The sequence below is a fragment of the Chiloscyllium plagiosum genome, chromosome 31, assembly GCF_004010195.1.
Source record: "Chiloscyllium plagiosum isolate BGI_BamShark_2017 chromosome 31, ASM401019v2, whole genome shotgun sequence".
NCBI lineage: Eukaryota > Metazoa > Chordata > Chondrichthyes > Orectolobiformes > Hemiscylliidae > Chiloscyllium > Chiloscyllium plagiosum.
In genome coordinates this window covers 33,463,939-33,489,911 of record NC_057740.1, presented here as the reverse complement: position 1 = coordinate 33,489,911, position 25,973 = coordinate 33,463,939, and the positions used below count along the sequence as shown (strand labels likewise).

General features: G+C 39.1%; 1 protein-coding gene and 1 non-coding gene across 5 annotated transcripts; both read left to right on the top strand.

Annotated features, from left to right (window-relative positions):
* Nucleotides 1-130: 130 nt before the first annotated feature.
* On the top strand, nt 131-24,342 carry dazap1 (DAZ associated protein 1). Of its 4 annotated transcripts, XM_043721340.1 has the most exons (13): nt 178-581; nt 5,790-5,830; nt 6,296-6,462; nt 7,956-8,027; nt 9,056-9,166; nt 10,425-10,473; nt 15,400-15,482; nt 18,813-18,969; nt 20,342-20,371; nt 20,456-20,605; nt 21,873-22,046; nt 23,284-23,376; nt 23,645-24,342. In XM_043721340.1, exons 1-13 carry the CDS (start codon nt 553-555, stop codon nt 23,824-23,826), a joined length of 1,338 nt encoding a protein of 445 aa, XP_043577275.1. In that variant the 5' UTR covers nt 178-552; the 3' UTR covers nt 23,827-24,342. The 4 variants fall into 4 exon arrangements, with proteins under 4 accessions (XP_043577277.1, XP_043577275.1, XP_043577276.1 ...); XM_043721341.1 differs by lacking the exon at nt 23,284-23,376 and having other exon boundaries at nt 193-581; XM_043721342.1 differs by lacking the exons at nt 21,873-22,046; nt 23,284-23,376 and having other exon boundaries at nt 131-581.
* Nucleotides 20,033-20,165, top strand: LOC122539227. The gene has a single exon (XR_006309007.1). It is a non-coding gene; the product is annotated as a small nucleolar RNA SNORA13 (small nucleolar RNA).
* Nucleotides 24,343-25,973: the final 1,631 nt, after the last annotated feature.

Here is a 25,973-nt window from a genome sequence, read left to right as displayed (position 1 = left end):
TCCAAGAATGGCGGCTGCAAGAAAGGGAAACTACAAGTCCCGGCGGACGGCACAGTCCCGTCCCGCCACTCGGAGGGCCCCGGATGGCAGGTTACCATGGAGACGCTCTGACGTGAAGAGCGGGAGACCCCGTAGCGCTGCGGTTGTTGCGCAGTTTCAACATCGGTTGGTTTTTTTTCCTTTCCCCCCCTCCCCCACCCTCATTGCCGCTCTCACTCGCTCTGTGTGTGTCCTTTCTCAGTCTCGGCGAAGCGCAGGCGCCGGAGCAGCCGCCGGCGGTGGAGGTGCTGCTGCTGTTGTTGTTGGAGGTGGACGACGAGGAGGAGGTGGGGGTGGGAGAAAGGAGAGGGGGAAAAAAAAAGCTTGTGAGGACGAGCCGCCAATTGATCCGAACCGCTCGGAGACCGGACCCGTTAGCTCCGGCGGAAAGGAAGAGAAAGACCAGCACCGAGAGAGATCCACTGAAAATCGGAGAAAACGGCCGACCAACACCGAGAAACCACCTTGCCGTCGAGCCGCGCCGACAGCCCCGTTTCCTCTCCACCCGCCGCCATGAACAACCAGGGCGGCGACGAGATCGGGTAAGAGGCCGGAGACTAGGCCCCGAAGCCTTACCTTGAGTTTGGAGACCATCAAAGTTTTCCCCTCAACGCGTGCGCGGGCGGCCGTTGAGATTGGTGGCGTCGGCGACCTACCGCTCAAGTTTTATTTAAAACCCTTTATCTAACTACGCCGTTTATTTACTTATCTGTTTTGTTTTTGTCCTTCCCCGTTAATGCCTTGGGAAGGAGAATTTGAAAGGGAACAGAGGGAGGAGGGTAATGGCGCCTGGTGAAGGTCAATGTCCAGGCGGGAGACAGGAATTTTATTCTCCTTTCACCGCCCGAGTTCAACTCGTCATCTCTCTCCGAGGGTTTACCCTGATTTCAATTCGTTCATTTATTTTGCCCACGAGGGTTCTCCCATTTATTTCGCACTAAATATAAAAAATCCCCTCTTCCATCCTTTTTCTTTATTTAAAACATGCTGATTTTTTGGGGGGGTGGGGGAGGGGAGGGAGAAGCATGGCGAGGAGGGCACAAGTCCAAATCCTCTGCACGTGTAAATCAAACCCTCTATTTTTTTAAAATAAAAATTCCTTTTATTTATGGCATATTTTCTCCTCTTAGAAACACTAGTTAGTAGCTGGGGTTTTTTTTTTGCAGAAATAGAAAATATTTCAAAGCTTCTTCACCACGTGTTATACACCATGTGGATGCGATTAGTTATCGGTTCTGAAGGAGGGTCCCAGGACCCGAAATGTTAACTCTTGCTTTTTCCGCGCAGATGCTACCAGACCTGCTGAGTTTTTCCAATATTCGCAATTCTTAATTTTTTTTTTTGTTAGTGTTTTTCCACGCACGTACCCAGGGGGGGAAAAACAAAAGTCCTCTCGAAAAGAAAGTCATGATTTGGAGGTGCCGGTGTTGAACTGGGGTGTACAAAGTTAAAAATCACACAACACCAGGTTATAGTCCAACAGGTTTATTTGGAAGCATTAGCTTTCAGAGTGCTGCTTAATCAGGTGGTCATGAAAAGAAAATGTTAAATTAGTTTCTGTCGCAATAAGGCTGAACATGATTCCTGTTGACCTACTAGTTAAGACTTATAGTCGATGATTGCTCATGTTAATTATTTTTCTGTTGTCTGGTAATGTTGTCTTTTGCACCTTAAGATTCAAACAACTTGAGGCATATACTGTTTCCTCCCTTCAGGTTTTTTTGTTTTCAAATCAATGAAAAATTAATATTAAATGTTTGAAAGAGGCCCTTCATTCTGGTACATGTGCTGCCCAAAATAAATGACGGACACTACTGGGCAGTTTAACATAGCCAGTCCACCTAACCTGCTTATCTTTGAACTGTGGGGTGAAACTGGAGCACTCAGCAGCAACCCACTCAAAACACGGCAAAGTCATCAAAGGCTGGAATTGAACCCAGGTCCCTGGTGCTGTGAAGGAGCACTGCTCACTATTGTGCCACCCTACACAAATTAACCAAAGCAATGTAATGTAGATCTTCAACAGAAAATGTTTTAGGGTTATGGAATCTGGAGAAAAGCATAGTTGAATGTATCATTCCAGTGAACTTTCGACAGCGTTGGTATAAGTTTAAGATGGATCAAATTTGAGGCAAGGGAATGGAGAAAGCACGAATGGGCTAGAAAGTAGGTGGCATTAAATGTGCAAGGCAAAATAGTCTGTGGAAACCTCTGACACAAACTTCACTGTACAGGTAGCTGTTAAAGTTGCACTTGTTGCAAAAGCAAATCTAATGTTGATTAGACATTCAACATTAATGGATATTGCTCACTGATATGAAAAAGGTAGCATACGGACTAGCAGCAGTGCAATAAGCGTTGTGCAAATATAAATATTACTTTCTCTAAGAAAGTTGCACCTATATAGCACCTTCAACTTACTATCACAAGTTACTTTACATGGGTGTTATCAATCAAAATGTAATACTGCATCTTGTAAGAAGGTGAAAATGGTGGATAGGTTGTTCAGTCAGATATTGAGTATCTTAAAGGAGGAAAGTTTAAAAAATAGATTTAGGAACTTAAGGTGTGGTAGGTAGTGCAATTAAAATTGGGTATTATTGAAAATGTCAGAAGCATCAATACCTGTGGAGTGTGGAGATTGAAAGGAGCTTAAAATGTCTTGCTGGAAAAGCGCAGCAGGTCAGGCAGCATCAAAGGAGAAGGAGAATTGACGTTTCGGGCATAAGCCCTTCTTCAGGAATGAGGAGGGTGTGCCAAGCAGGCTAACATAAAAGGTAGGGAGGAGGGACTTGGGGGTGGGGTGTTGGGAATGCGATAGGTGGAAGGAGGTTAAGGTGAGGGTGATAGGCCAGAGAGGTGGAGAAGAAGATTGCAGGTCAAGAAGGCGGTGCTGAGTCTGAGGGTTGGGACTGAGAAAAGGTGGGGGGAGGGGAAATGAGGAAGCTGGAGAAATCTGCATTCATCCCTTGTGGTTGGAGGGTTCCTCGGCGGAAGATGAGTTGCTCTTCCTGCAGGCGTCATGTTGCCATGGTCTGGCGATGGAGGGGGAGTTAGTGTTCAGCCACGGGGCGGTTGGGTTGGTTGGTGCGGGTGTCCCAGAGGTGTTCTCTGAAACGTTCCGCAAGTAGGCGGCTGTCTCCCCAGTGTATAGGAGGCCACATCGGGTGCAGCGGATGCAGTAAATGATATGTGTGGAGGTGCAGGTGAATTTCTGATGGATATTGGAGGATCCCTTGGGGCTTTGGAGGGAAGTGAGGAGGGAGGTGTGGGTGCAAGTTTTGCATTTTTTGCGGTTGCAGGGGAAGGTGCCAAGAGTGGAGGTTGGATTGGTGGGGGGTGTGGATCTGACAAGAGTCGCAGAGGGAGTGGTCTTTCTGGAAAGCTGATAGGGGTGGGGAGGGAAATATATCCTTGGTGGTGGGGTCTGTTTGGAGGTGGCGGAAATGACGAAGGATGATATGATGTATCTGGAGGTTGGTGGGGTGGTCGGTGAGGACCAGTGGGGTTCTGTCCTGGTGGCGATTGGAGGGGTGGGGTTCAAGGGCGGAGGAGATGCGGCGCAGAGCATAGTCAACCACGTCTGAGGGGAAATTGCGGTCTTTGAAGAAGGAGGCCATCTGGGTTGTTTGGTATTGGGACTGGTCCTCCTGGGAGCAGATGCGGCGAAGGAATTGGAAATATGGGATGGCGTTTTTACAGGGGGCAGGATGGGAACAGGTGTAATCTAGGTAGCTGTGGGAGTCAGTCGGTTTATAGTATACATCCGTGTTGCGTCGGTCGTCCGAGATAGAGATGGAGAGGTCTAGGAAGGGGAGGGAGGAGTCTGAGACGGTCCAGGTAAATTTGAGGTCGGGGTGGAAGGTGTTAGTAAAGTGGATGAACTGTTCAACCTCCTTGTGGGAGCAGAAGGTAGCGCCGATAGAGTCATCAATGTAGCAGAGGAATAGGTGGGGGGTGGTGTCAGTGTAGCTGCGGAAAGTGGACTGCTCCACATATCCAATGAAGAGGCAGGCATAGCTAGGGCCCATGCGGGTGCCCATGGCTACTCCTTTTGTTTGGAGGAAGTGGGAGGATTGGAAGAAGTTAAGAATGAGGACCAGTTCAGTCAGTCGAAGGAGAGTGTCAGTGGAAGTGTGGCCTCCTATATATTGGGGAGACAGGCCGTCTACTTGCGGAACATTTCAGAGAACACCTATGGGACACCCGCACCAACCAACCCAACCGCCCCGTGGCTGAACACTTTAACTCCCCCTCCCACTTCGCCAAGGACATCCAGGTCCTTGGCCTCCTCCATCGCCAGACCATGGCAACATGACGTCTGGAGGAAGAGTGACTCATCTTCCGCCTAGGAACCCTCCAACCACAAGGGATGAATGCAGATTTCTCCAGTTTCCTCATTTTCCCCCCCCCCTCCCCCTTCCTCAGTCCCAACCCTCCGATTCAGCACCGCCTTCTTGACCTGCAATCTTCTTCCCGACCTCTCTGCCCCCACCCCCTCTCCGGCCTATCACCCTCACCTTAACCTCCTTCCACCTATCGCATTCCCAACGCCCCTCCCCCAAGTCCCTCCTCCCTACCTTTTATCTTAGCCTGCTTGGCACACCCTCCTCATTCCTGAAGAAGGACTTATGCCCAAAACGTCGATTCTTTTTTGCTGCCTGACCTGCTGCGCTTTTCCAGCAACACATTTTTATGCTCTGATCCCCAGCATCTGCAGTCCCACTTTCTCCTGATTGAAAGAATGACCCAAGCTATGGAAGGGATTTGAAAGCATGGATAGTTTTTTAAATGCATGGTGTTTTTTAATGGGTTCCATAGTTGGATGATTGCACCCTGCATGTTAAGATAGAGGAAGGAATTTATAGAGGGATAAAGAGAAGCCAGCCAAAAGTGCATTTGGAGTAGTGGCTGTAAAGGTAAGAATGAAGGTTCAGCAATAGATGCTTATCTTAGTGTCATATGGCAGCAGTAGTGGCTATTGGAGTAGAGTTTGAGACAGTGGTCTCAAGATCTCTGTAGGTTTGAAATAATGAAATTCCAGAGCTTTTGATGGATTTAACTGCAGGATTAAGAACTACCAATTGACTTCTATGGATCATTGAGTGATAGGAGGATCGGTGTGGACCCAGTGGGCCAAATGACCTGTCTCCACACTAGGGATTCTATGCTATAACAAAGAAAAACTTGACTGGTGTTTGGCAGTCTTATGTTGTTTGGACAAGATGCCGAATCAAGGCCTGAGTACTCAGGGCTAAAAGAACCTGTGGGTCCCTTCATGGAAAGGTAAAAGCTCTTCCTGTCTGTTAACTTGTACTATCTCTCCAGTTTACCAAAGTAGATTGTGATTTGTATTTGTGTTGCTTTGCAGTCATGCATTTAATTCATTACAAAAGGTAATTTTATAATTCACAATTGAAATAACTAAAGTTGTGGAACAGCTAAGGTAATTTGAGTATTTGGTTGACTGTCATCTTGAGTAAAATTATGATTAGTATTTGATTAAATGTCTAATCTCCTGAGTAATGTGAATTGAAGATTCAGTCCATAGCTTGACAATGATAGACACTTGAAGTATGTTGGTGGTGTAACAAGTGAAGTGAAAGTAAGGTGAAGTGAAGTATTTATCTTGAATCCAATGCTGAATTTAACAGTGCAGTGTTTTGAAATCCTATTATATATAATTTCTTATGTTTAACATGGTAAAATTGTTTTGGGAAAATGCTAATTCAAAAATTTTATATTTTCAGGAAGCTGTTTGTGGGTGGTCTTGACTGGAACACTACACAGGGTAGGTTATGTACTGTTTCACTATTTCTGACAATGCATAGTTTAGCTAGCAATTGAAAGATGACTTTTAACCCTTGGTTTGGTCTTGGAGTGCATCTTTGATTCCCTATCAAGGAAACCTCTTCTATTAGTAAAGGCTATTAATAAAGCTGTACGTAATTTAAATAACATCATGGGATGCTTTGAATGAATCATTTCCAACTTAGGTTTTCTGTCAATGCGTACCTGAGTCCAATGTCTCGGCTACTTCATTTAAGTGTCAAACATTGACTCTTCAAATCCTTGATGTTCTGTTTTTGAATATTAGAACGAGCATTTGAACTGAGTAACTTGAACGCAAGTACCCAGTTGCATTTACTTGATCATCTTATTCACTGCAATTACACCAGTTTGTAGATTGGGAAACACTTCAGCACCTATTTGAGCTACTAAATGCTGGATTAATGGATAATTTTTAATATTTCAGAGACGCTCCGAGACTACTTCTCTCAATATGGTGAGGTGGTTGATTGTGTAATAATGAAAGATAAGATGACAAATCAGTCTCGAGGTTTTGGATTTGTGAAGTTCAAGGATCCAAACTGTGTGGCCACAGTACTAGCCAGCCGACCTCATAATCTTGATGGAAGAACGGTGGGTTTCCAATTGATTTTATTTTAAAAAAAAAGTTACTTTTAAGTTTTCTGATCGTTGAACCGCCTACAAACATTCAAAGAACTATTAGAAAATAAGTTTGTCATTACTGTTCTTCAGCTAGTAATCATATTCGTGCAGGTTTAAAAATTTAGTTTAGCAGTTTCACTGTGTTCCTGTCTGATATTCCTAAATCTTGCTACATTGCACTTTTCATTCAGATTGTTGCATTTATAAGTCCAGTCCTGTATTTTGAAGTTTCAAGCTGACGTGTAACTATCCCATTACTTAAGATTACTTCATTTTGTGTGGACCATGAGGATTAAGCCGTGGTTGCTAGTTGAGTAGGCAATTGTTTTAAAGTAATGGAACTTCTTTAACAAGTTTTCTAAATTGACTAGTGCTTCAGCAGCGATCTGTACTGGGTCCACTGTTTGTGATTTATATAATGACTTGGGTGAAATGTAGATGGGTGGTTTAGTAAGTTTGCAGACGACACTGAGATTGGTGGAGTTATGGATAATGTAAAAGGCTGTCAAAGGATAAAGTGGGATATAGATCAGCTGCAGATATTGGTGGAGAAATGGCAGATGCAGATTAATACTGGCGAGTGAGACATGTTGCTCTTTGGAGATCAAATGTTCCAGGAAATTATACAGTTAATGGCAGGACCCTTAAAAGCATTGATATACAGAGGAATGCTGGGGTTCTTGTCCATAGCTTCTGGAAAGTGACTTTGCAAGTAGATAGGGTGGTAAAGAAGGTGTGTGGCACGTTTGCTTTTATTGGTTAGTAATTGAGGACTAGAGTCAGGAAGTGATTTGCAGCTTTATAAATTTTTTTGGTTAGACTGCACTTAGAGTATTGTGTTCACTTCTGGCCACAATATGGGAAGGGTGTAAGGCTTTGGAGAGGGTGCTGAAGAGGTTTACCAGGATACTGCCTGGATTAGAAGAAGAAACTTGACAAAGTAGTGATGTTTTCTTTAATGGTGGAGGCTGAGGGGAGACCTGTTAGGGGCATAAACAGGGTTGGCAGTCAGTCGGAGTTGAATACTTGAAGGCATGCATTTAAGGTAAGAGGGGAAAACTTTCAAAGCAGACGAGGGGGCAACTTTTTTATTGCACAGGGCACTAAGTGCCTGGAACGTGCTGCAAGGGTTGAGGTGGAGGCAGATACAATAGGGCCATATAAGGTGCTTTTAGATAACACATGAATAAGCAAGGAATGGAGGAAAGGACCATGGGCAGACAGAAGGGATTAGTTTAATTTGGTGTTATGTTCGACACAACATTGCAGACCAAAGGGCCTGTTCATTTGCTGCACTGTTCTATGTTCTTAATTTATAGACAAAACATTTCTTGGGTAAGTTTTACAAGAATAAGTACAACATATGTCATGTTACTTCAAAATTTTTGTTTGCAACTTTAGAAAACTGTTGATCAGTCTGCCCTGGTCCCACTCTAATTAGATGCTTCTATTTTGCTTTGCAGATTGATCCAAAACCATGTACGCCTCGTTCCATGCAGCAGGAAAAACCAAAACCAAAAGAAGGTGGATGGGGAGTAAGTATTGGGTAGACGGTACTATGCTGTAGACTACACCAAATTGCTAGAAGAATTCTTACCTCTGTTCTCAGTTTCTTGGAAGTGTTGAATTCCTCTTTCTGAGAGAATCTAAAACTGAGTTAGATCAAGGGGCTGTCCATTTAAGACGGAGGGAAAAAAATGTAAAGGTTGAGAGACTTTTGATTTCCCCTCCTTAAGGCATTTGATACAGAATCTTAAAATATTTTTAAGGCAAAGGTGAGTAGATTCTTGATTATGAAGGAAATGAAAGATTGTCAAGGGTGTTGAGGTTAAAATTAGATCAGCTAAAATGGAGCAGGTTTGTGAATGGCTGAATGACCTACTGTTCTGTTATGTAAATTTTGTGATAATGTTCAGTAAATTCTCAGTTTACTACTTTTGGGGAGCAAGGAAAGAGCAGATATCAGTCTGTGTTTATTCAGGTGTAAACTAGGTTTTAAAACATTTTTGTGGTGCAGCAAGCTGGAGTACAAGCGTTCCATGCCCAGTGGAGTTCAATTTTGGGGAGTCCCATAGTTTTAACAACTCTGCAGACACTATTTGAACTTGTCCATGCAAGGTTGCTTTGAAGTGGTTTTACTTTTATAGTTCTTTCACTCCTATCAGTGAAAATCTTTGGATTCTGTCATGATGTGACACAATAAGTTGAAGTCATTACTGTCTCAGAGGACCATAGGGATACTCTCACTAGAGATGAGTGTTGGTGGATTCACCTGAAGATCACCAAGCATTAGTGAGGGGAGAGATTGAGAAGCAGTCCTTCATGGTAACCTCAGCTAGAGTTTGAGTTCAACCCATGTTGTTGGCATCAGTCTGCATCGCAAACTTGTGGTTCAGCTAACTGAACTAACCAACCCCTGCCAGCTGTAGAACTGACAGTAATGCTTACTAACTTTTCGAATTCCAAGCACGTCATCACATTTTCTTAATACTTGAATGAGCCACAGCTGTTTTGTACCACAGTACAAGCTGTTGTTGCCATGTAATTTTTTTTTTTTTTGCAGAAGAGTTCACAAAACCAGAGCAGCAATAAATCAAAGAAGGTATTTGTTGGTGGAATTCCTCACAATTGCAGTGAGACAGAACTCAGGGATTACTTCAAAAGGTTTGGAGTGGTGAGTAACTAATCATTTTCAGACTTGACCCTAACTTTGCAAAACATTAAAACTTCTGTTTATAGGCAGTGTTGAAAGTTGTTGAGTTTATTCTTTGAGCACAGTCTTCCAACTTGAAAAATACCTTAATTGATAATGTATTACGCTTAACGTCCTGAGCCCCTATTTGTTAATAACTCTGGACCAACTTATCAAATAGATTTTTGAAATCCAGTTGGACTAAAGTGAATAAGCTAAAACTTCTCTGTTAACCCTACTAGTTACATCCTTTAGAGCGCTGGTAAGTTTTGTCTTAGTCTTATAAAAATTAAAACATTTTATGGTGACATTTGACTGGTCATACTGTGCACCAGTTCTAAATTACAGAACACAGACCAAAGGTTAAGCAATAAAGGTTTCCAGACAGTGCAAAACCTTTTTCCCAGCATTTATCCACCAACCCCCTTTAATAATTTTACTGTTTAAAATTGATGACCTATTTCCTTTAAACATGAAGGGATATAGATAAATACCTGACCCAATAGGTCATTTCCATCACACTAGGAATGTGTCTGGTAAACCTTTTTAAATGGTCCTTCTAGAGCTTTCTTTGGCTAGGAACCAAAACTTGTCACTTTGTACTCCAGTAACCCTCAAGATCCTCTGTTTTAATCAAGTTACTTGCTTTTTTAAATTCAAGCTTGGCCCATTCAACCTTTCCTTGTGAGACAGCTTGCCTAATATAAATCTTAGTTTGGTAAACCTTCGAACTGCTTCAGTGTTTTCGTATTCTCCTTTAAATAACGTGACTAATTTGTACACTAATCTGTATTTGATCTCAACAGTACTCTATTCTTACAGCAGAACTTGTTTAATTTTTTTCTTCAGTTTTCTTTGCAATAAATGCTTATATTTGATTAATTTTCCTAATTGTTGTACATTCATCTGAGCTACCTGCAATTCATGCACAAAGACGCGCAAATCCCTCTGCTTTTCAGAGTTGTACAATTTTAACATTTAGATAATATGTTCCATTGTTTTTTCTGTCAAAATTTTGCTCTCTTTGTCAGATATTTGCCAACTCACTTAATCTAAGCTTGGAAACTATTCCTTTTATTTCCTAAATGCTTCTGTCATATGCTAGATTGATGGACCAGGGGCTTAAAAGGAGAACTATATGAATTGATTTTGTCCAAATAGAAACTGCTTCATAATTTTAAATCCTGTATTTACATTACTATTGTCTTGCTGCTCTTGATATTTTGGTTCTTCCTTTCAGGTCTCTGAAGTGGTAATGATCTATGATGCCGAGAAGCAGAGGCCCCGAGGTAAAGGCTGATCCACTATGTTGTTAATTTAATCCGTTTTATTACATTCAGATGACAAACTATCTCTTATGAAGCCATACAGTATTTTTCAATGTGGGTTCTCAAAAATGTGCATATGACTCAATTTTCCAATTTTTTTTCCTTTTTAAAAGCTATTGAGGAAGCAAATGAGAAGTATTTTAACTTCTGTGAGGGCAGGTGATACATATTAAGTTGCTATACCCAGGAAACTCACGTGTTTCATACAACACCAATAGAAACCTTGGTCAAAACATGATATTGCAATAGCTTGTTTGTTAGACTACCAGTTTGCCGTTTCCCAGTAACTTTGTTGCTATACAAAAAGATCTAGAATCAAGAAAACTCTTCATTTTCAAGATCTAGCGGACCCTGTAAAATTGTAAAAAGCTCAGATGTTGCTCATTTCTTGTATGGCATAAGTGTTAATTTATTAGGTGGATTATTGTGCAATTTTAAGTTTGGTAAGTGTTCTGCAATTGCATAATTTTAAGAATTACAACATGTGAAACCCAAGTTGTGTGAAAGAGTTTGTGTATCAGCAGCAGGTTTGAGTTCCATAGCGTGTTGTTATGCATTTAATAGAGTCCATGCAACATTTTAGAAATATAAGTGCGCAATTCAGGCTGACACTTTTCAGTACAGTTTTTAAGTGTTGGGTGAGATGTTTTAAGACTCTGCCTGACCCTCGTGTAGATGTGGAAGATGCTCTGGCTTTGGTGAAGAAGAGCAGGGGAGTCTTTTCCAGAGTCTTGAACAATACTTGCCACTCCTCCATATTTTTAATGATCAAAACTGTAGCTTGTGGGACCTTGTGCTAGTTGGCTGCCGCATTTCCTTATAAGTGACCTGCTTCAAAAGTGCTTTATTTTCTGAAGTTGTGCAAATGCAAGTTATTTCTAACGTAATGTTTTATTAGCATTTAAGAACCATTGGTCCTTGTTGCTTTTAGTCAGGATTGTTTCACCCTTTTTTAGTGTGCAGTCTTGGCATTGCACTAAATGGCTTTGGAATGTCTTTTGGCTACTTTATATATATTTTTTAAAATGGATTGTGGTCTGGGTAACATGACTCTGGAGGCTTTGGAAACCCTGACCTTGGATCCCAAGTGCTATCATTCACCAATTAAAATGATCTGATTGTGCAGTAATTACTTATTTTGAGCCATGCTGTTGAGAATTTGATTTACATTCTTGTGTATCAACCTGCAACTTGAAGCCCTCAACAAGAACTGTATTGTCAGATTTTACAACCTGAGTAGTTGTTTCACCTAGAAAAATACTTGTTTAAAAGGCTGCAAAGTGTTAAATGGAAGATTTTTGTTTACATTTAGTGGTCATGCTGACTAGGAAGGTGTATTAATTCTGCTGTTTGGACAATGTGGTGCCATAATGTTGTTGGTGTCAGACCTTCCTGTCCAAGTTTGACCATGGTACCATCTCCATTTTCATGTTTGTGGTTAACTCAGTATTGTATCAGGGGAGTGAGGTTTAAAAGAGATATAACGGGCAATTTTTTTTTTTAAAAAAAGGAAGGTTTGCATGTGGAATGAACGTTATGAGGAAGTGGTGAATGTGGGTACAGTTACAATGTTTGAAAGACATTAGGATAAGTACATGAATAGGAAAGGTTTGGAGGAATATGGCCAGAAGCAGGCAGGTGGGACTAGTTTGGGATTATGTTTGGCGTGGATTGGTTGGTCTGAAGTGTCTGTTTCTGCGCTGTATGACTCTGACGCTAAAGATGAAAATATGGCAGCAATGGCACCATGGCAGTATTAAAAGTTGTATATTGAGAAATGGTATTATTTTGGAAGGGAGCAATAAAATCATTGTTAGCAATGACTTTATGTGAAGTTCATAAATAGATGAAGTGAGCTTTCAAGGCTGCCACTGAGGATTGATTGCGTCAGAAAGTTTGAGTTTGATTCATAGCTTGGGTATAATTGAGTTGTGGAATAAGATGTTTTCTACATGTAGTCTGATGGGTTGCTATGATATTCTGTTTGACTGCCCTTCCTTCCACCCACCCTCCCCACCCCAATACAATACAAGAAAATATGTTTTACAATACCACAAACATTTAAGTCCAAAATGCTCCATTAAGAAGAAATAGTATCCAGTGGTAAGTGTAACTATCGTGTACACTGGTTCAATTTTTTTTACTGTAAGCTGAAATAGCTGAAAATGTGTTGCTGGAAAAGCGCAGCAGGTCAGGCAGCGTCCAAGGAGCAGGAGAATCGACGTTTCGGGCATAAGCCCTTCTTCAGGAACGTCGATTCTCCTGCTCCTTGGATGCTGCCTGACCTGCTATGCTTTTCCAGCAACACATTTTTAGCTCTGATCTCCAGCATCTGCAGTCCTCACTTTCTCCTGTAAGCTGAAATAAACGTGTACATGTGAAGTAGTCTAGGCACCCAGATTTTAGAGGTGGTGCGGTACTTGAATTAGCTGAATGGTGAGATCAGGTAAATTGCTGCAGCTTGATGTTTCAGCGGTAAATTTCTTTGTAGTGTGTGCTCATTTTCATATTTACTTTGAACTGTAAATTGCTAATAGAGTCTATTTGACATTTCTGAGAACCATTTTTATGAAGAAACTGTATGAAAAAATCCATGCCAGTAAGTATGCTTGCTAAAATGGTTGTTCCCAAGCTTTTGAGCATCATGCTCCTTTTTGTTTAAGTCAGTTATTCCCCAAACAATTTGAATGCACATTTTTTAAAGCAGAGTTGTTTTATTTTGGATGAATTAAGTTTTCCAAGCTTATTTTGTGTCCTGTGTAGATGTTAATTGGTCAGATATTGATTAAAATTTGTTCTATAAATTATTATTTCTGAAACTAGTTCTTTGCTAGGTCAGTTTTAACAAAAATCTAAGCCCAAGATAATTATGTGGCCTTCACAGTCATTGATAATTTACCTGTAATTAGTTTGTCATCTGAATCCATTCACTTGTTTTGGATATTCATTTTCAAGTTTTTTTTTGTCTTAATATATATATATATAAGTTAATTAGAATTCAGTCTTAGTTTTGCTTTGTTATTTAAGTATCATAATTTCCATAAGTATTTAGTTAAATCTAAGTGCAATAATGTAAGAAACACAAATGTGCATTGTTTTAATGTAATTAACTTATCTCTTTAGATTTTCTTCTCTAGGTTTGTGATAAGTTGTATCACACAGGTACAGGCCAGTTCTACACACAGGAGGGATGGGATATGTCTGTCTGGGAACTGCAGGACTTTGGTTATTTGCTCTTGTTGCTGACAGCAGAATTTTCTGCTGCAAACCATTTTGGCCTGTATCTTTGTGTATCAGATGTTTTTTTTAAATAGAACTTCTCTGGGCTGACCAACACCGTTGGATAAGCTTTGAGGGTGCTTCCTGTATTGTATGTATATTATAATATATATTTTAGTTTGGTTTATAAAGCTATAGCACTATGTTGCTGCTGTCAGCACTAGCTGCAAAGCAATGTGCCTACCAAGAGGAAAAACGCAGGGTTTCAGATAAAACTGGTTGGCCCCGAAATTATATTGTTTCACCAGTGGTTTTCTAGAAATTGGTTGCAAAGGGTGTAATTCAATTTTTAATATAACATTAATGAGTTCTTCTAAATGTACAATGTTACAATCATTTATTACTTTGCTCCCTTGCCTCCCTGAGATTATTATATCTAGATGATCAAATGGTTGTGGTCCACAAGCAAATAAAAGGTGATAGTGTATCACTTCATGTGTCTGGCACTATAATTTCCGTGCTTCTTAGAGCACATTATAAAATGGTACACTGCCACTGGGTGTCCCTACCGTACACAGTTATGATTTTGTTTTGAAAGCCAAATACTATAAGATGGTGGATATTAGCTTATTGTATATTTTTCTTTAATAGTTCTGTCTACATTTGTTGACGAGTAGTGTCCATCATTTTAGTCTTTGGAGATCCTGTTAATTTAGAATTGATTTATTGTTTGATGTTTAAAGATTCCAAGCAGTATATATTGGTGACTTGTTAGATTGCAGTACTACTTCAGAACCCATGTTTAATTCTAAAATACAAATTTATAGGATTACTTGGTGCAATGCAATGTGCCACTTTTTTATTTGAGGCCAACAACTTTCATTATTAACTTTTAATGGTCAAATACATATATCTACCTAAAGTAGGTCAATAAAATCTGTTTGTTAATAAAAATGACACTTTTGGGGGGAAAAAAGGCAACCTGTAACAATGTGAAGAGGTTGAGCTTGGTTGAAGAGCCCTGAGACTTATGCTAGGCTATTCCTTACTCTCGTAGGAGTTACGCAGTTGCTCATGGAGGGCTGTCCTTTTGATGACTCCCACCTTCTCGTTGCCTCAAACATCCCCACAGCAACTGCTGATGGAAATGTGGAAGTCCTAATATGAATTATTCTCCTCCCGCCCCCCCCCTTGTGTTATATTAACGCAGGGTTCAATGTTAATTTGCTCTTCATAGAATTTCTAAATCACTGTACACCGTGTTACATTTATACTTTGCACCTTGAGGTTAGAAATGGCGTATCTATACTTTCTGGTCAGCTTCTTTAAGCCTTGATTGATCAGACTAAAATACAGTTTGTCCTAAAACACAAAAGTCAGATGGGACTCATAGCATCCCAGCTTTTTAAACATCGCTTCACTTAGGGATTGCCATAAAATAGTTTGAGCTTTTGTAATCCAGAATAGTTTTCACTGGTAAAATACTGTATTGTAGCTGAATCCTGACTGGCTGAAACTTGTCCTCCTGTCAGTGATTAACTAGAAGGGGCTTCCAGTTATCTGAAACCCTGGGATAATCCTTTAAATTACCCCGCCCTAATACTGTGCATCATCCTGTTTTGTGTCACTACACCCTGCTACCTTGATTCACTCTTCGTCGTTGGATAGGTTTTGGATTTATTACTTTCGAGGACGAGCAATCAGTGGACCAGGCTGTCAACATGCATTATCACGACATCATGGGCAAAAAAGTGTGTAGTTGTAGTTTTATTTTACCCTTAGACTGAACCGAGGCTTAGGTGACTGGAGATTTCACTGGGGTTATATTGTGTTGTCTCTGCATTGAAACAAATCCTGTTAAGAGGTAACCTAACTCTTAGAAGGATCTAGATTTTAATCCTGTTATATTTCATGCTTTTATCCTTTTGAATAATTATATATACAAAATCACTTTTTCAAAACAGTGGAACTTAGTAAAATTAATTGTGCCCATACATAAGAAATTAGTCTGCATGCATTTAAGCAGAATTTATTAGCTACTTGCACGTTACTATTAATTAGCTGTATTAGTTAGCTATTCATCAGAAGACCGGTGAAATCTGTATTAATCATTTAAGTCTCCGTTTAAGAAACCACTCCTTCAGATATGTTTTTAAGAACAGAATTTGTGACTAGCTAAGTTTCTTTGAATTGTAAGAAAATTAGTAGTGTTTGTAATGAGTGTTATATTTGTATTGACATGCTGAAGGACTGGTGGTCAATTTTATTTTGTTTTGTCAGAGGTCACTTGCTGTATACTTTTAGTCGATAATAACCTGCTTTAATGTAAAAATCCAGTTAAGTGGCCTCATTTGCTTGATCTTCATACTGTGTTGTAATGCAACCTGTAAATGCTTGCTTTTATATATCGGGAAGCGGTGAATTAAGTTGGAAAGGGGGGAGTTATGTTCAGGTATCAGTCTGGTTCTTGTTGTGCATGAGCTGTACCCCAGATCATGTACTGTCCTCCAGATCATGTACAACAATTTTGAGTTTAAAATGTCAGGTTAGAAACTTTGTGATTAGTGCATTGGGCAAAAAGATTTTTTTAAAATTCAATTGTACTAATTTGGCTGTTACTAAATGAGCATGAAATCCTCAGATTCTGGTGACAAACCAGTTGTTGGGGCTTGAGTATTATTTAGCCTTCAAGATTTATTGAAGGTGCAACAGCCATAATATTCCACTATGCTCATGCCATGTGACAGCGCTAATATGATGCAATTGCTGATCATTGCTGCTGAACTCTTGAGAGGCATGTTTATAATTATTTACCAGTCCCAAAGTTCAAATTTAATACCTCACTGCAAAATAGTTACTGGGCAAAAACATAAGTGGGATTTGATGAGAGATCACTTTTTTATAGTTTAATTTTCAGGGTCACCTTACAATGCTGCAAGTAAAGTTTGCTTGATAATCTCAAATTTTCAACGCTTCTGAGTAAATGAATAAAGCCTTCAATAAATTTGTATTATGGATTGGAAAATAAAAAGGGCTAGACAGCCTTTGCCTGATTTTATATTAATATATCCAATCTACCCATTGGGTGAAAATCTGGTTGCAGGATCTCCTTGCTTGGACTAAGGGAATCTCTGATTCCTGTTCTGAGTGAGTATAGAAGTCTTCCTGACATAGAACATGATTACAGTTTTAAAGGCTGTATGATGGTTTTTTTGGAAATAGAACAAGATTGCATTGTTGTTTCTTGTTGGGTCAAACATAATGAATCAGAAATGAATGAGCATTTTGGTGTTTGACTTGGGGTAGAACTGTTTTCCTAGATAGGAAGGTAACTCGTCCTAAGAGTGCAGTTTTTTTTTCAAACCAGACAATTTTAATTTCTTATTTAACCCTTAACAATGTTTTGTCTTTTGCTGTTTTAGAATTTACAATTTTTATTATTTGCCACTGATGTCCCTTATTAATGCAAGTGTATTGCCCTTCTTCAGCATGGGGTGTGAAAAGGTGAATATTGAGTTTGACTTTGGAATAAGAATTGAAGAATGCTTTGTTTAGCACACTTAGCAAAATATCAAACTGTTTAATCCTTTGCCCAGATATAAAAATTTGTAAGTCAAAAATGATATAACTTCTATTTGTGAGGGCTTGCCTTATCTTCTTTTCCACCAACTCACTCATAGAGCACTCAAATAAACACTATGATGCTTTTTAAACTGACAGGAATTTTTATTTAAGATCATTAATGGGAGTAAACTTTGCATCCTTAAATTAAGTGCAGGGATAAGTAGGTCAGATCCCATTTGCATGATAGTGAACATTGAAAATGTCTAACACAGGAACATTAACATTCGTATTATGCATGTACACCACGAAAATATGAATTTAACCATTGCACAAGGCATGAAGTTATGGCTTGAAAATGTTTAATTTTCTTTCATAAGTTCAATCCCAGAAGATGGAAAAGAATAATTGCCTTTTTGATTTAAATAATGATTCTGTACTAATTTTATGTAGATTTTACCCCCATCAACTGGATGCAAATTACTTTGGTTAAGAGTCACAATGAGTTTTACTTGCTAGAATGCAAAGCAATTATTCAGTTTAGCAGCATCTTGCACCTAGCAGTATGACTTTTATGAAATTTTACAGTTCAATGAAATGGATGTCTGGACAATGGTTTGGGCAATACTTCAATTTTATTATTGAAATAATTGGTTCTCCTATCTGTACAATGTCTTTGTATTGACATGAATGTAAGGACTCAGCCGGTTTGAGTAGTATCAACTTTTTCAAGTGAACTTTAAAAGGTAGACTTAACAAAACTTTAAGGAAGTTGAATAAGGTATTATGTACAAATTATTGTGATACACTTTGAGCAGTTAATTAAATGTTTTTACACTTGTGAATGGATTAGTTTGTATGTTCCTTGAAAATGGCAGTTTACCTTTGAACTTCAAATGCTATTTGCTAAGTGGTGGTGGGGGATGTGTGATTTATTCAAACACAGTATGAAGATTTGCTTCTAATTTACTCAACTGTCCATTTTATCTGCATGTATTTCCTTTTTTCTGTTAAAGATGTAATTTAAGACTCGATTAGCTCATCCATTCCCTTCTGACATTTTGTTTCAAGTAATTAATTGAGATTCTTTATGCATAGCCTGGGGAAGGTAAGTCATTATCTTCCATTAGATGTTTAAATAACATTTTTAAGTAAGGCCACGGCAATCAAAAGGCTATGTTTCTCAGGTAATATGAATCTGTGCTTTTTTTTAAAAAAAAAAGTGATGGTTAGATTGATTTTTGCACGCGATTTTGATATTAATTTGAAATGAGTTAAATACAAAACTAGATCTTAATTTGAAATAAGCCTAATTTATGTAATTTACATGTGTAAAACAGTAATTTATGCTTGAGAAACATATTTTCATATATATTGGCCTATTTAAGCTATTTAATGTAGTTGTAAGTTATAAGATGTAAGTGTAATGTTAAGTTTGATAGATGTGGGTGTGTCAAGGGAGAGGGGTATGCAAGAGAAGATAGTGGTGTTTTTATCCTTCCCTCTGTTATCCTAATTAGGTTGAAGTGAAACGTGCAGAGCCTCGTGACAGTAAAGGTCCAGGGCCTGGCCAGCCAGGAGCACCACAGTGGAGCAGGAGTTTGCCAAATGCAGCTAATGGTTGGGGAGGTCAGCCCTCCCAAGGCTGGCAACAACAGACTTATGGTAGTCCACAAGGTAAACGGGTTAGTCATTCAAATAACCATGAATGTGATTTAAGGTGATATGCTTTTCAGCATGTAAATCTTTCTGAAATTATATTATTAGAGTTCTAGAATTGTTCTCTAGTTTAAATTTAGCATTTCATTTTTGTGGTTAATCTCTTTTTGGATACCACCTTAAACAAAAGTGTCAGTGAAGTATATACCACTAGCATGTTTCAGCAGCAGTATTGATTTAACAATTGAAATGTTCAATACTAGTCAGCAGATGCACTCCATGTTACAAATTATGCTTATCTGCTTTTGAACCTGTAAGCAGGAGTTTTGAGCCTCCTGTAATGGGCGTTGAAAGATTTTCCACTGACCATTTTGTATATAATGCAGTTTTTTTAAGGGATGCAGATTGTGCATCTGCCCACGTTAGAACATCTGTGTGTGCTTGTCCAAAATTTGACTGGCAGTGCAGCACTGAACACTTCCTGTGCAAGTGATCCAGAATAGATCTTGTACTAAGTTATTGCTGTTAATACTTTGATTCTTAATGCTATTGGTGAACCTACATTCTCTTTGACTAGTGAGATTAGCTTGTCTCTAGCTATTTCCTAATCAACCTGTTGGGAGGTATTACACATTTCTGGAGCAGGTGGAATCAGTTAGGGCTTCAACCCAGGTCTCCTGTCTCAGGTAGGAATGCTACCATTGCACCACAAGAGCTCCCTAAGATTAGCTTATCTGTACTGAATTACTTTACAGAAGGAAAAGCTGGCTTAACTTTCCCCATTGCTCCTGGGTTTAGAGTAGGTTGAAATGAACACAATTATTGGACGCTTGGGTGTCATTTGCCAACAGATGCAACAGTTGGAGACTGTCTTGATAAGCATGACTGGAAAGCATTAGGGAAGTGAGAAATAGAAAAGGCCCTTAATTCTGCCATTGTATCCTGTCTATCATCTAAGATGTTCAGTGTCTGTGTACATTGTTAAGAAATTAGCTGGCTGTTGTTTTTTGATAATGCTAACAAATAATTCTGACAAAGCAAACATTGTTTAAAGAATTTGGCAAATGGGAAATAGGCAGAGTGCCTTTTGTGTTGCCCGCTATTCTTTTACATAGATGAGTGAGGTGTCAAAAAAGGCATAAAATAACTTGAGCTGTTTCATGCGTCTTCTTGCTGTTGTGCTTAAAGATATTTGATTCAGCTGAGACACAATTGTTTTAGGATATCTGTAAATCGAATTATCTAAATGAGTGTCAATTTGCAAACAATACGGACTTAAACGGAACCTGTTTTTTAAAAAGACCCTGTGCAGGTTGTAACTTTTTTGGACCTTTTTGGGTAGTAATTGTAAATGAATGTAGGCTTGATTTAACTGTTGCATATTTTTCAGGTATGTGGATGGCACCTGGTCAGCCAATGGGTAAGTTATTTTTAAATAGAGTAATGCTTGGTATATTACTGTCAAAGGAAGGTACGCTGTTTATATGATTTGTCTTTTTTTTAGGTGGGTATGGGCCGCCACCACCTCCAGGAGGGAGGGGTGCCCCTCCACAGCCTCCCCACTTTAATCCCTATGTAGTTCCACAGCCGCCTCCAGGAGGATTTGCGCCACCTCAGGGATTTGGACAGGGTTTTGGTGCTCCTCCACAATATGGTATGTTTTTAACATTGCATGTCCACTTACCCAGAAAAAATGAAAAATTAATTTGATCGTACTAGCAGGTTTTGAGTTGGAGATAGAGAAACAAAATTGCCTGTAACATGCTAACATTGCAAAAACTTTAGAACTTTGATCAAATCAGTGTTTTTGTTAACATATTGCATTATATTGTGTATGATGACATTTTTAATCTTTCAGTGTAATATAAATTGAGATGGGAGTGCTTTTTACAATGTGCACATCTATTACAGTAATATCCAATCTGCCCAGATCTTTTTTATTCCAAAGATAATGGTTATACTGTATTGACACAACAATGAAGCAGTCAGTTTAAAACTATGAAAAAGCAATCCAATGGCAAGTTCAGGAAGTATTTTGTAATGGTGCAAAGAGAGAAATTCAGTTACATTAGGCAACTGACATGAATGTTCAGAACAACTGATTAGGACATGCTGACCAGCTCTACTATTTGCTTTTCATCTACAGTTAGTTAGTAAAGGTTTCAGGTGGGTATTATAGCACTTATTAAAGGTCTGCACACTTTCTTTTGTTTAGATCTTAAACTAACAATTTCAGAATTGTAAAATCAATTAATTGCTTTTTAGAACTGGCATTTTGTACCCTAACAGTGCAGCCTGTAGAAGCCTTGCCATTGTATCTTCAAATGTACATTTTTAAAAAATTCTAGTTTCTGCATTGCTATTGTTGCTGACCTTTTTTTAAAATAATATGGTCCATTGAAGGACCAAGCTGGTTTGCACTTTATGCTTGGCAATATATCTGTTGAGTTTGATCTATGGTTTTCTCTGGTTATCTTTAACTGATGGCACTCTCTACTTGACCATATGAATGTTCTTAGATTTTCTTGCCCATCAAAAAATCTAATATCTTTCCTGATCCCATATGGCTCTGAGCATGCTGTGTTTTTTCTGTTTTTAGCAGAGTGAGCTGTACAGTACTGAATTTGTGACAGATTACTTTCCTGCTGTCAATTTTACAAGCAGCCAGGAATAAACAGCTAGGCCGAGTGTAGCACAGCAGAATTCATGTTTTGCATACACATTTGTACACCTCAGTATGGCATATGCCCAAAAAGATTTTGTTCCTGGCCATGCCTGGTGTTTTTATTTGTTCATAATATTTAATGTTCTTGTCCCATTTGTGACAAACATTGAAACAATGTGATCATGCCACTCACTCCCTGTATTTTTTAAAAACATCTACATCTGTTTGACCTGAGCTAATTCTTGTTGCTATTCAGGCTATGGAGGATTTGGCGCACCTCCAGCTGACCAGTTTGGCCCACCTGGAATACCAGCACCTCCTGCCACACCAGGAGCAGGACAGATGGGCTACCCACCAGCAACACAGACACCTCAGGACATGAGCAAGCCACCTGCTGGACAGCCCGAATTCCCTGGGTACAACCAGTATGGTAGGTAATAAGTAGTGTAGGATTTTGAGGTGCTGTAGGATTAGAAAAGCACAAAACCCCTTTCAGTGCAGATGTCTTCCTGAAGTCCGAGGTCCCTCTACCTGCTGGGAATACAAACAGGTATTACGTGAATACCAGAAGACAAGGAGGTAAAGAATGGTGGGTTGAATTAGATCATCCTTTTCTAGCATTATATAACAGTTCGTCAAATAGATTCTACTGTAAGGGTCAGAGCAGATGACAAGTGCAGATTACTGTGTTTAAACTAAAAACGAATTAATAACGTTTTACATCTACGCAATGTTGTAATTTTTAATGCTTTGTCTCCTGATTTCTAGTTTAATCTGCTCTTCCCTTTGTCACCCTAAAAAGTGTTCTAAGTTTGAATGTGGACTTTTCTAACCCACCTGTTGGTCTCTGTACTGTTCCTGATCTGAATCTTAACCATGGTCCATCTACTTCCAGTTTTTAAATAAACATGACTAAATGCAACTCTCTGCTCTTTGTTCTAGATTGAAGGTCTAACTTCCAGTCTTTTAAGTAAGCAGGATGACTGCTTTAGCCAGATTTCATTTTTAAGGTGAAAACTTATTGCAGGAATTTCATGATATGAAAATGAAAACTGGGCTGCTTATACAAGGAAATGGTCATTTGTCAAAGGCTTCAATATATGAAATGGACTCCCATGCTAAATTATAATTCTCAATTTCTGGTAATACTTAATTGTAAAAGCTTAAATTGTAACGTTATTATAATGGAGTCCTTGAAAGATAATTGTGATTGTTTTATCTGGCACTGCATTTAGTTTTTATTTTAACTTTTTTTTACTCATTTGGAAGTAGCTGAATCAAAGCATGTAGTTCACTAAAATACACTCTGTTCATTTACTTGTTGTTATGGGGTGCATGTTTGTTATCTCCCTATACCCAAATATACTGTGCAGCTCAGTACCTTTTCTACAGGCTGTACTACGTTCACTGAAGGTACTTGCCCTTGGGGTGCAATTCCGATGATTAACGTAGACACCATTTGTTTTAACTTAATATATTGATAGTTTGTTGCCACAATTTACCTGGAATTTTAAAAAATCACCAAACATCTGCTTAAATGTATTTCTATTTCGCTGGCATTTCTGTGCATCCATATACCACTGGTGACCTGATGCATCTATGCCATGGATTGAAGCAGGCTCAGGCTTACTGGGGTAGTCATCCTGGTTTCCTCATCTCCCTAATAGGCATGGGTAACTATCCTCAGGATCCTTCAGGCTACGGACCCACACGTCCTTCTCAGACTTACGGTCAGGCTGAGCAGGGATATAGTGCAGCAGGTAGGTGTTGCATAGACTTTGAAATGCCTTGCTTCAACAAAGATGAGTAGCTTAAGTAGGATGTAGTCCTTGCTCACTTAGCTTTTATTTTAAATGGGAGAATAGTGTGCTAAATCAGTTGAGCATTTGTTGTGCTGGTACAAGGATGATCTAATTATGCAAAATTAGTTTGATTTTTGTAAAGTTGCTTTCTGTTAAGTTAATGATTTTAGTGTGCACTTATGCTCTTTAAGCAGTTATAACTTTTTCTGTTCTATTTGTTTAATAGGTTATGGACAAGATATGAGTGGTTTTGGCCAAGCCCCAAGTTTCTCGGATCCAAATCAACCCGCTCCCTCATATGGAGGACCCTCAGCACCAGCACCTCCAGGGGCTCCACCATCGGCACCAGGTGGATTTGCCCGCGGTCAGAACCACAATGCTCAGGGGTTCCATCCTTACAGGCGTTAAAACCATGGCAGGGAAAGGAAATAAAGGAGTATATTCTGGTGTAAACTTGGCCAGAAATTCCTTAATTTTGTGACTCTTTTGTGACAATCACTTGATTAAATAACAAAAACAACAAAAAAAATTTAAAAGGAGTTTGAAAGATACGCTGTGGGCTTTGGACTGCATTTTCTTTGAATTTATTCTCCTCTCTCTTCCCAATAGCACAATGACCTCTTTGTGCTCTGAGTGTTGCAAGGTTTAGGAGAAATATTCTGCTGTACCATATAACTCTTGATTTCATTTTTTTGATTTGTTCCTTATTCTGAGCCTTTGTTTTACCCTAGTATACTTTATGTTTAAAATTGAAACATTTGAACACAGGCGTTACAATTTTTAGGAGAAATTTTGTACTATTTACATCTGACTTATTTTTTAATTTAAGATGTAGATTTCCCTTAAGAATGGCTGTAGAATAAACTGCAAAATAAAGACAGATGACCCCAGTTTAAATAAAGAGAGCACATTTCGTTTAAAACATATGGCCTCTGAGTCATTTGTGAATAGTCCTAAAGGATTCTAAGCGTTATATGTATTTGTCAATAGTCTATTAGAAATGGTTGATTTTAAAGTATTTAAGATGGAGTATCTAGAGCGTAATAGAATTTAAGGGCATGTTTGTGAACAGAACCTCTCAGTCTGAGCAATGTACCTGTTCATGGCTTGTTGTCACCTTTCTGAAAGTTTTCAGGTTTGTTCTGAAGTTTTCTTAAAGTTGCTGTGAACCAGAAGCCTTTTCATCCAAATGCAGTAACATCAGGTTGGGAGCAGCTTTGTGGGTGCTAATGCTTTTCCTATAATAACTGTTCAAACATATTTGAGTGAGAAAAGGGAAGACTTGCATCTCAGGAACAAATTTTAGTGTCCTCTACATCCTAGTGTGCTTTGCAGTCGGTGGTTTATTTAAGCATGCCAATCAATCACTATCCAGTAAGGTTTTGTAAACCAGTAAGATCGATATCAGGTTTATCTGTCTTTTTAAGTTTTTTTTTATGTTTGAGCACTAATTAGCATGATGCACTGCTCAATCCTTTGAGGCTGAAATTGGAAAATTTTACAGGGAACTGTATTATGAAATGTTTATAATGGAGTCGGAAGTGACTCGACATCCTATCCTTATCTCATTTTGTGTGCTAACATCGCTATAATTCAAAGACCATGGAAGGTTCTTGTTGGGGGTTCTGATATCTTTTAAAATATATCAAATAATTGCAGCTGCTGGACATCTGTAAGAAAAACAAATTGCAGGCAAAATTCACCGCTCTGGCAGCATCTGTGGAGTGAAAGCCAAGGTAACATTTCATGTCCAGTAACCCTCCTTTAGATAAAGGATCACCAGACCCGATGTGAATTTTGCTTTCTCCCTACAGATGCTGTCAGACCTTCTGAATATCCCCAGCAATTTATTTTGTGCTGGTATCCTCATTGTAAGCAGGGAAAAGGGAAAATAGAGCAAGAAGTGTATCATGGCTAGAATTTTACAATTTTCCACATCACTTTTTAAGTAAGATAGGCTCATAGGGAGATTTTTTTTTAAAATGCAGACACTGCTACCTTCATCAAGAATCTGTTCATACGTTCAACTGTGGCGATAGCCCTTATCGGCTAATGCTATGCTGCCTTGACTTAGATGGTATAAAAGACTCCTGAATTTTGTTTTGGTCAACACCAGAAAAGTAGTGCGCAGTACAACATTGCAGACTTTGGCATTGTGGTTGTTAACAGCCTTAATAGCTTATCAGTGATTTCAAAATGGAAGCTGGCTGATTTTCCTCCTTCATGACTGCAGACAACCAGCAATTCCAGCACTGCGTTGAATCGTGTTTTCAACACTCAAACCACATTATGTTTATATGATGTGAAAATCTGGTTCTGTTCGACCTAACCGACCATCACAAGGATATGGTTAACAGTGCAAGCATTGGGTGGAGAAATAGGATCAATGGAATCTTTCAGTTAGTTGTATATTTGGCAGGTTGCTCTGTAAAGGAATGTTATTATCATTGGTGTTTGTTGCTATGAAGAATTGCCAAGTGATTTTATTTTTCCAAACAATCATTGTGAAACCTTTCAGCACTTCTTTGAATTGCAATATTAAACAAAAAAGACCT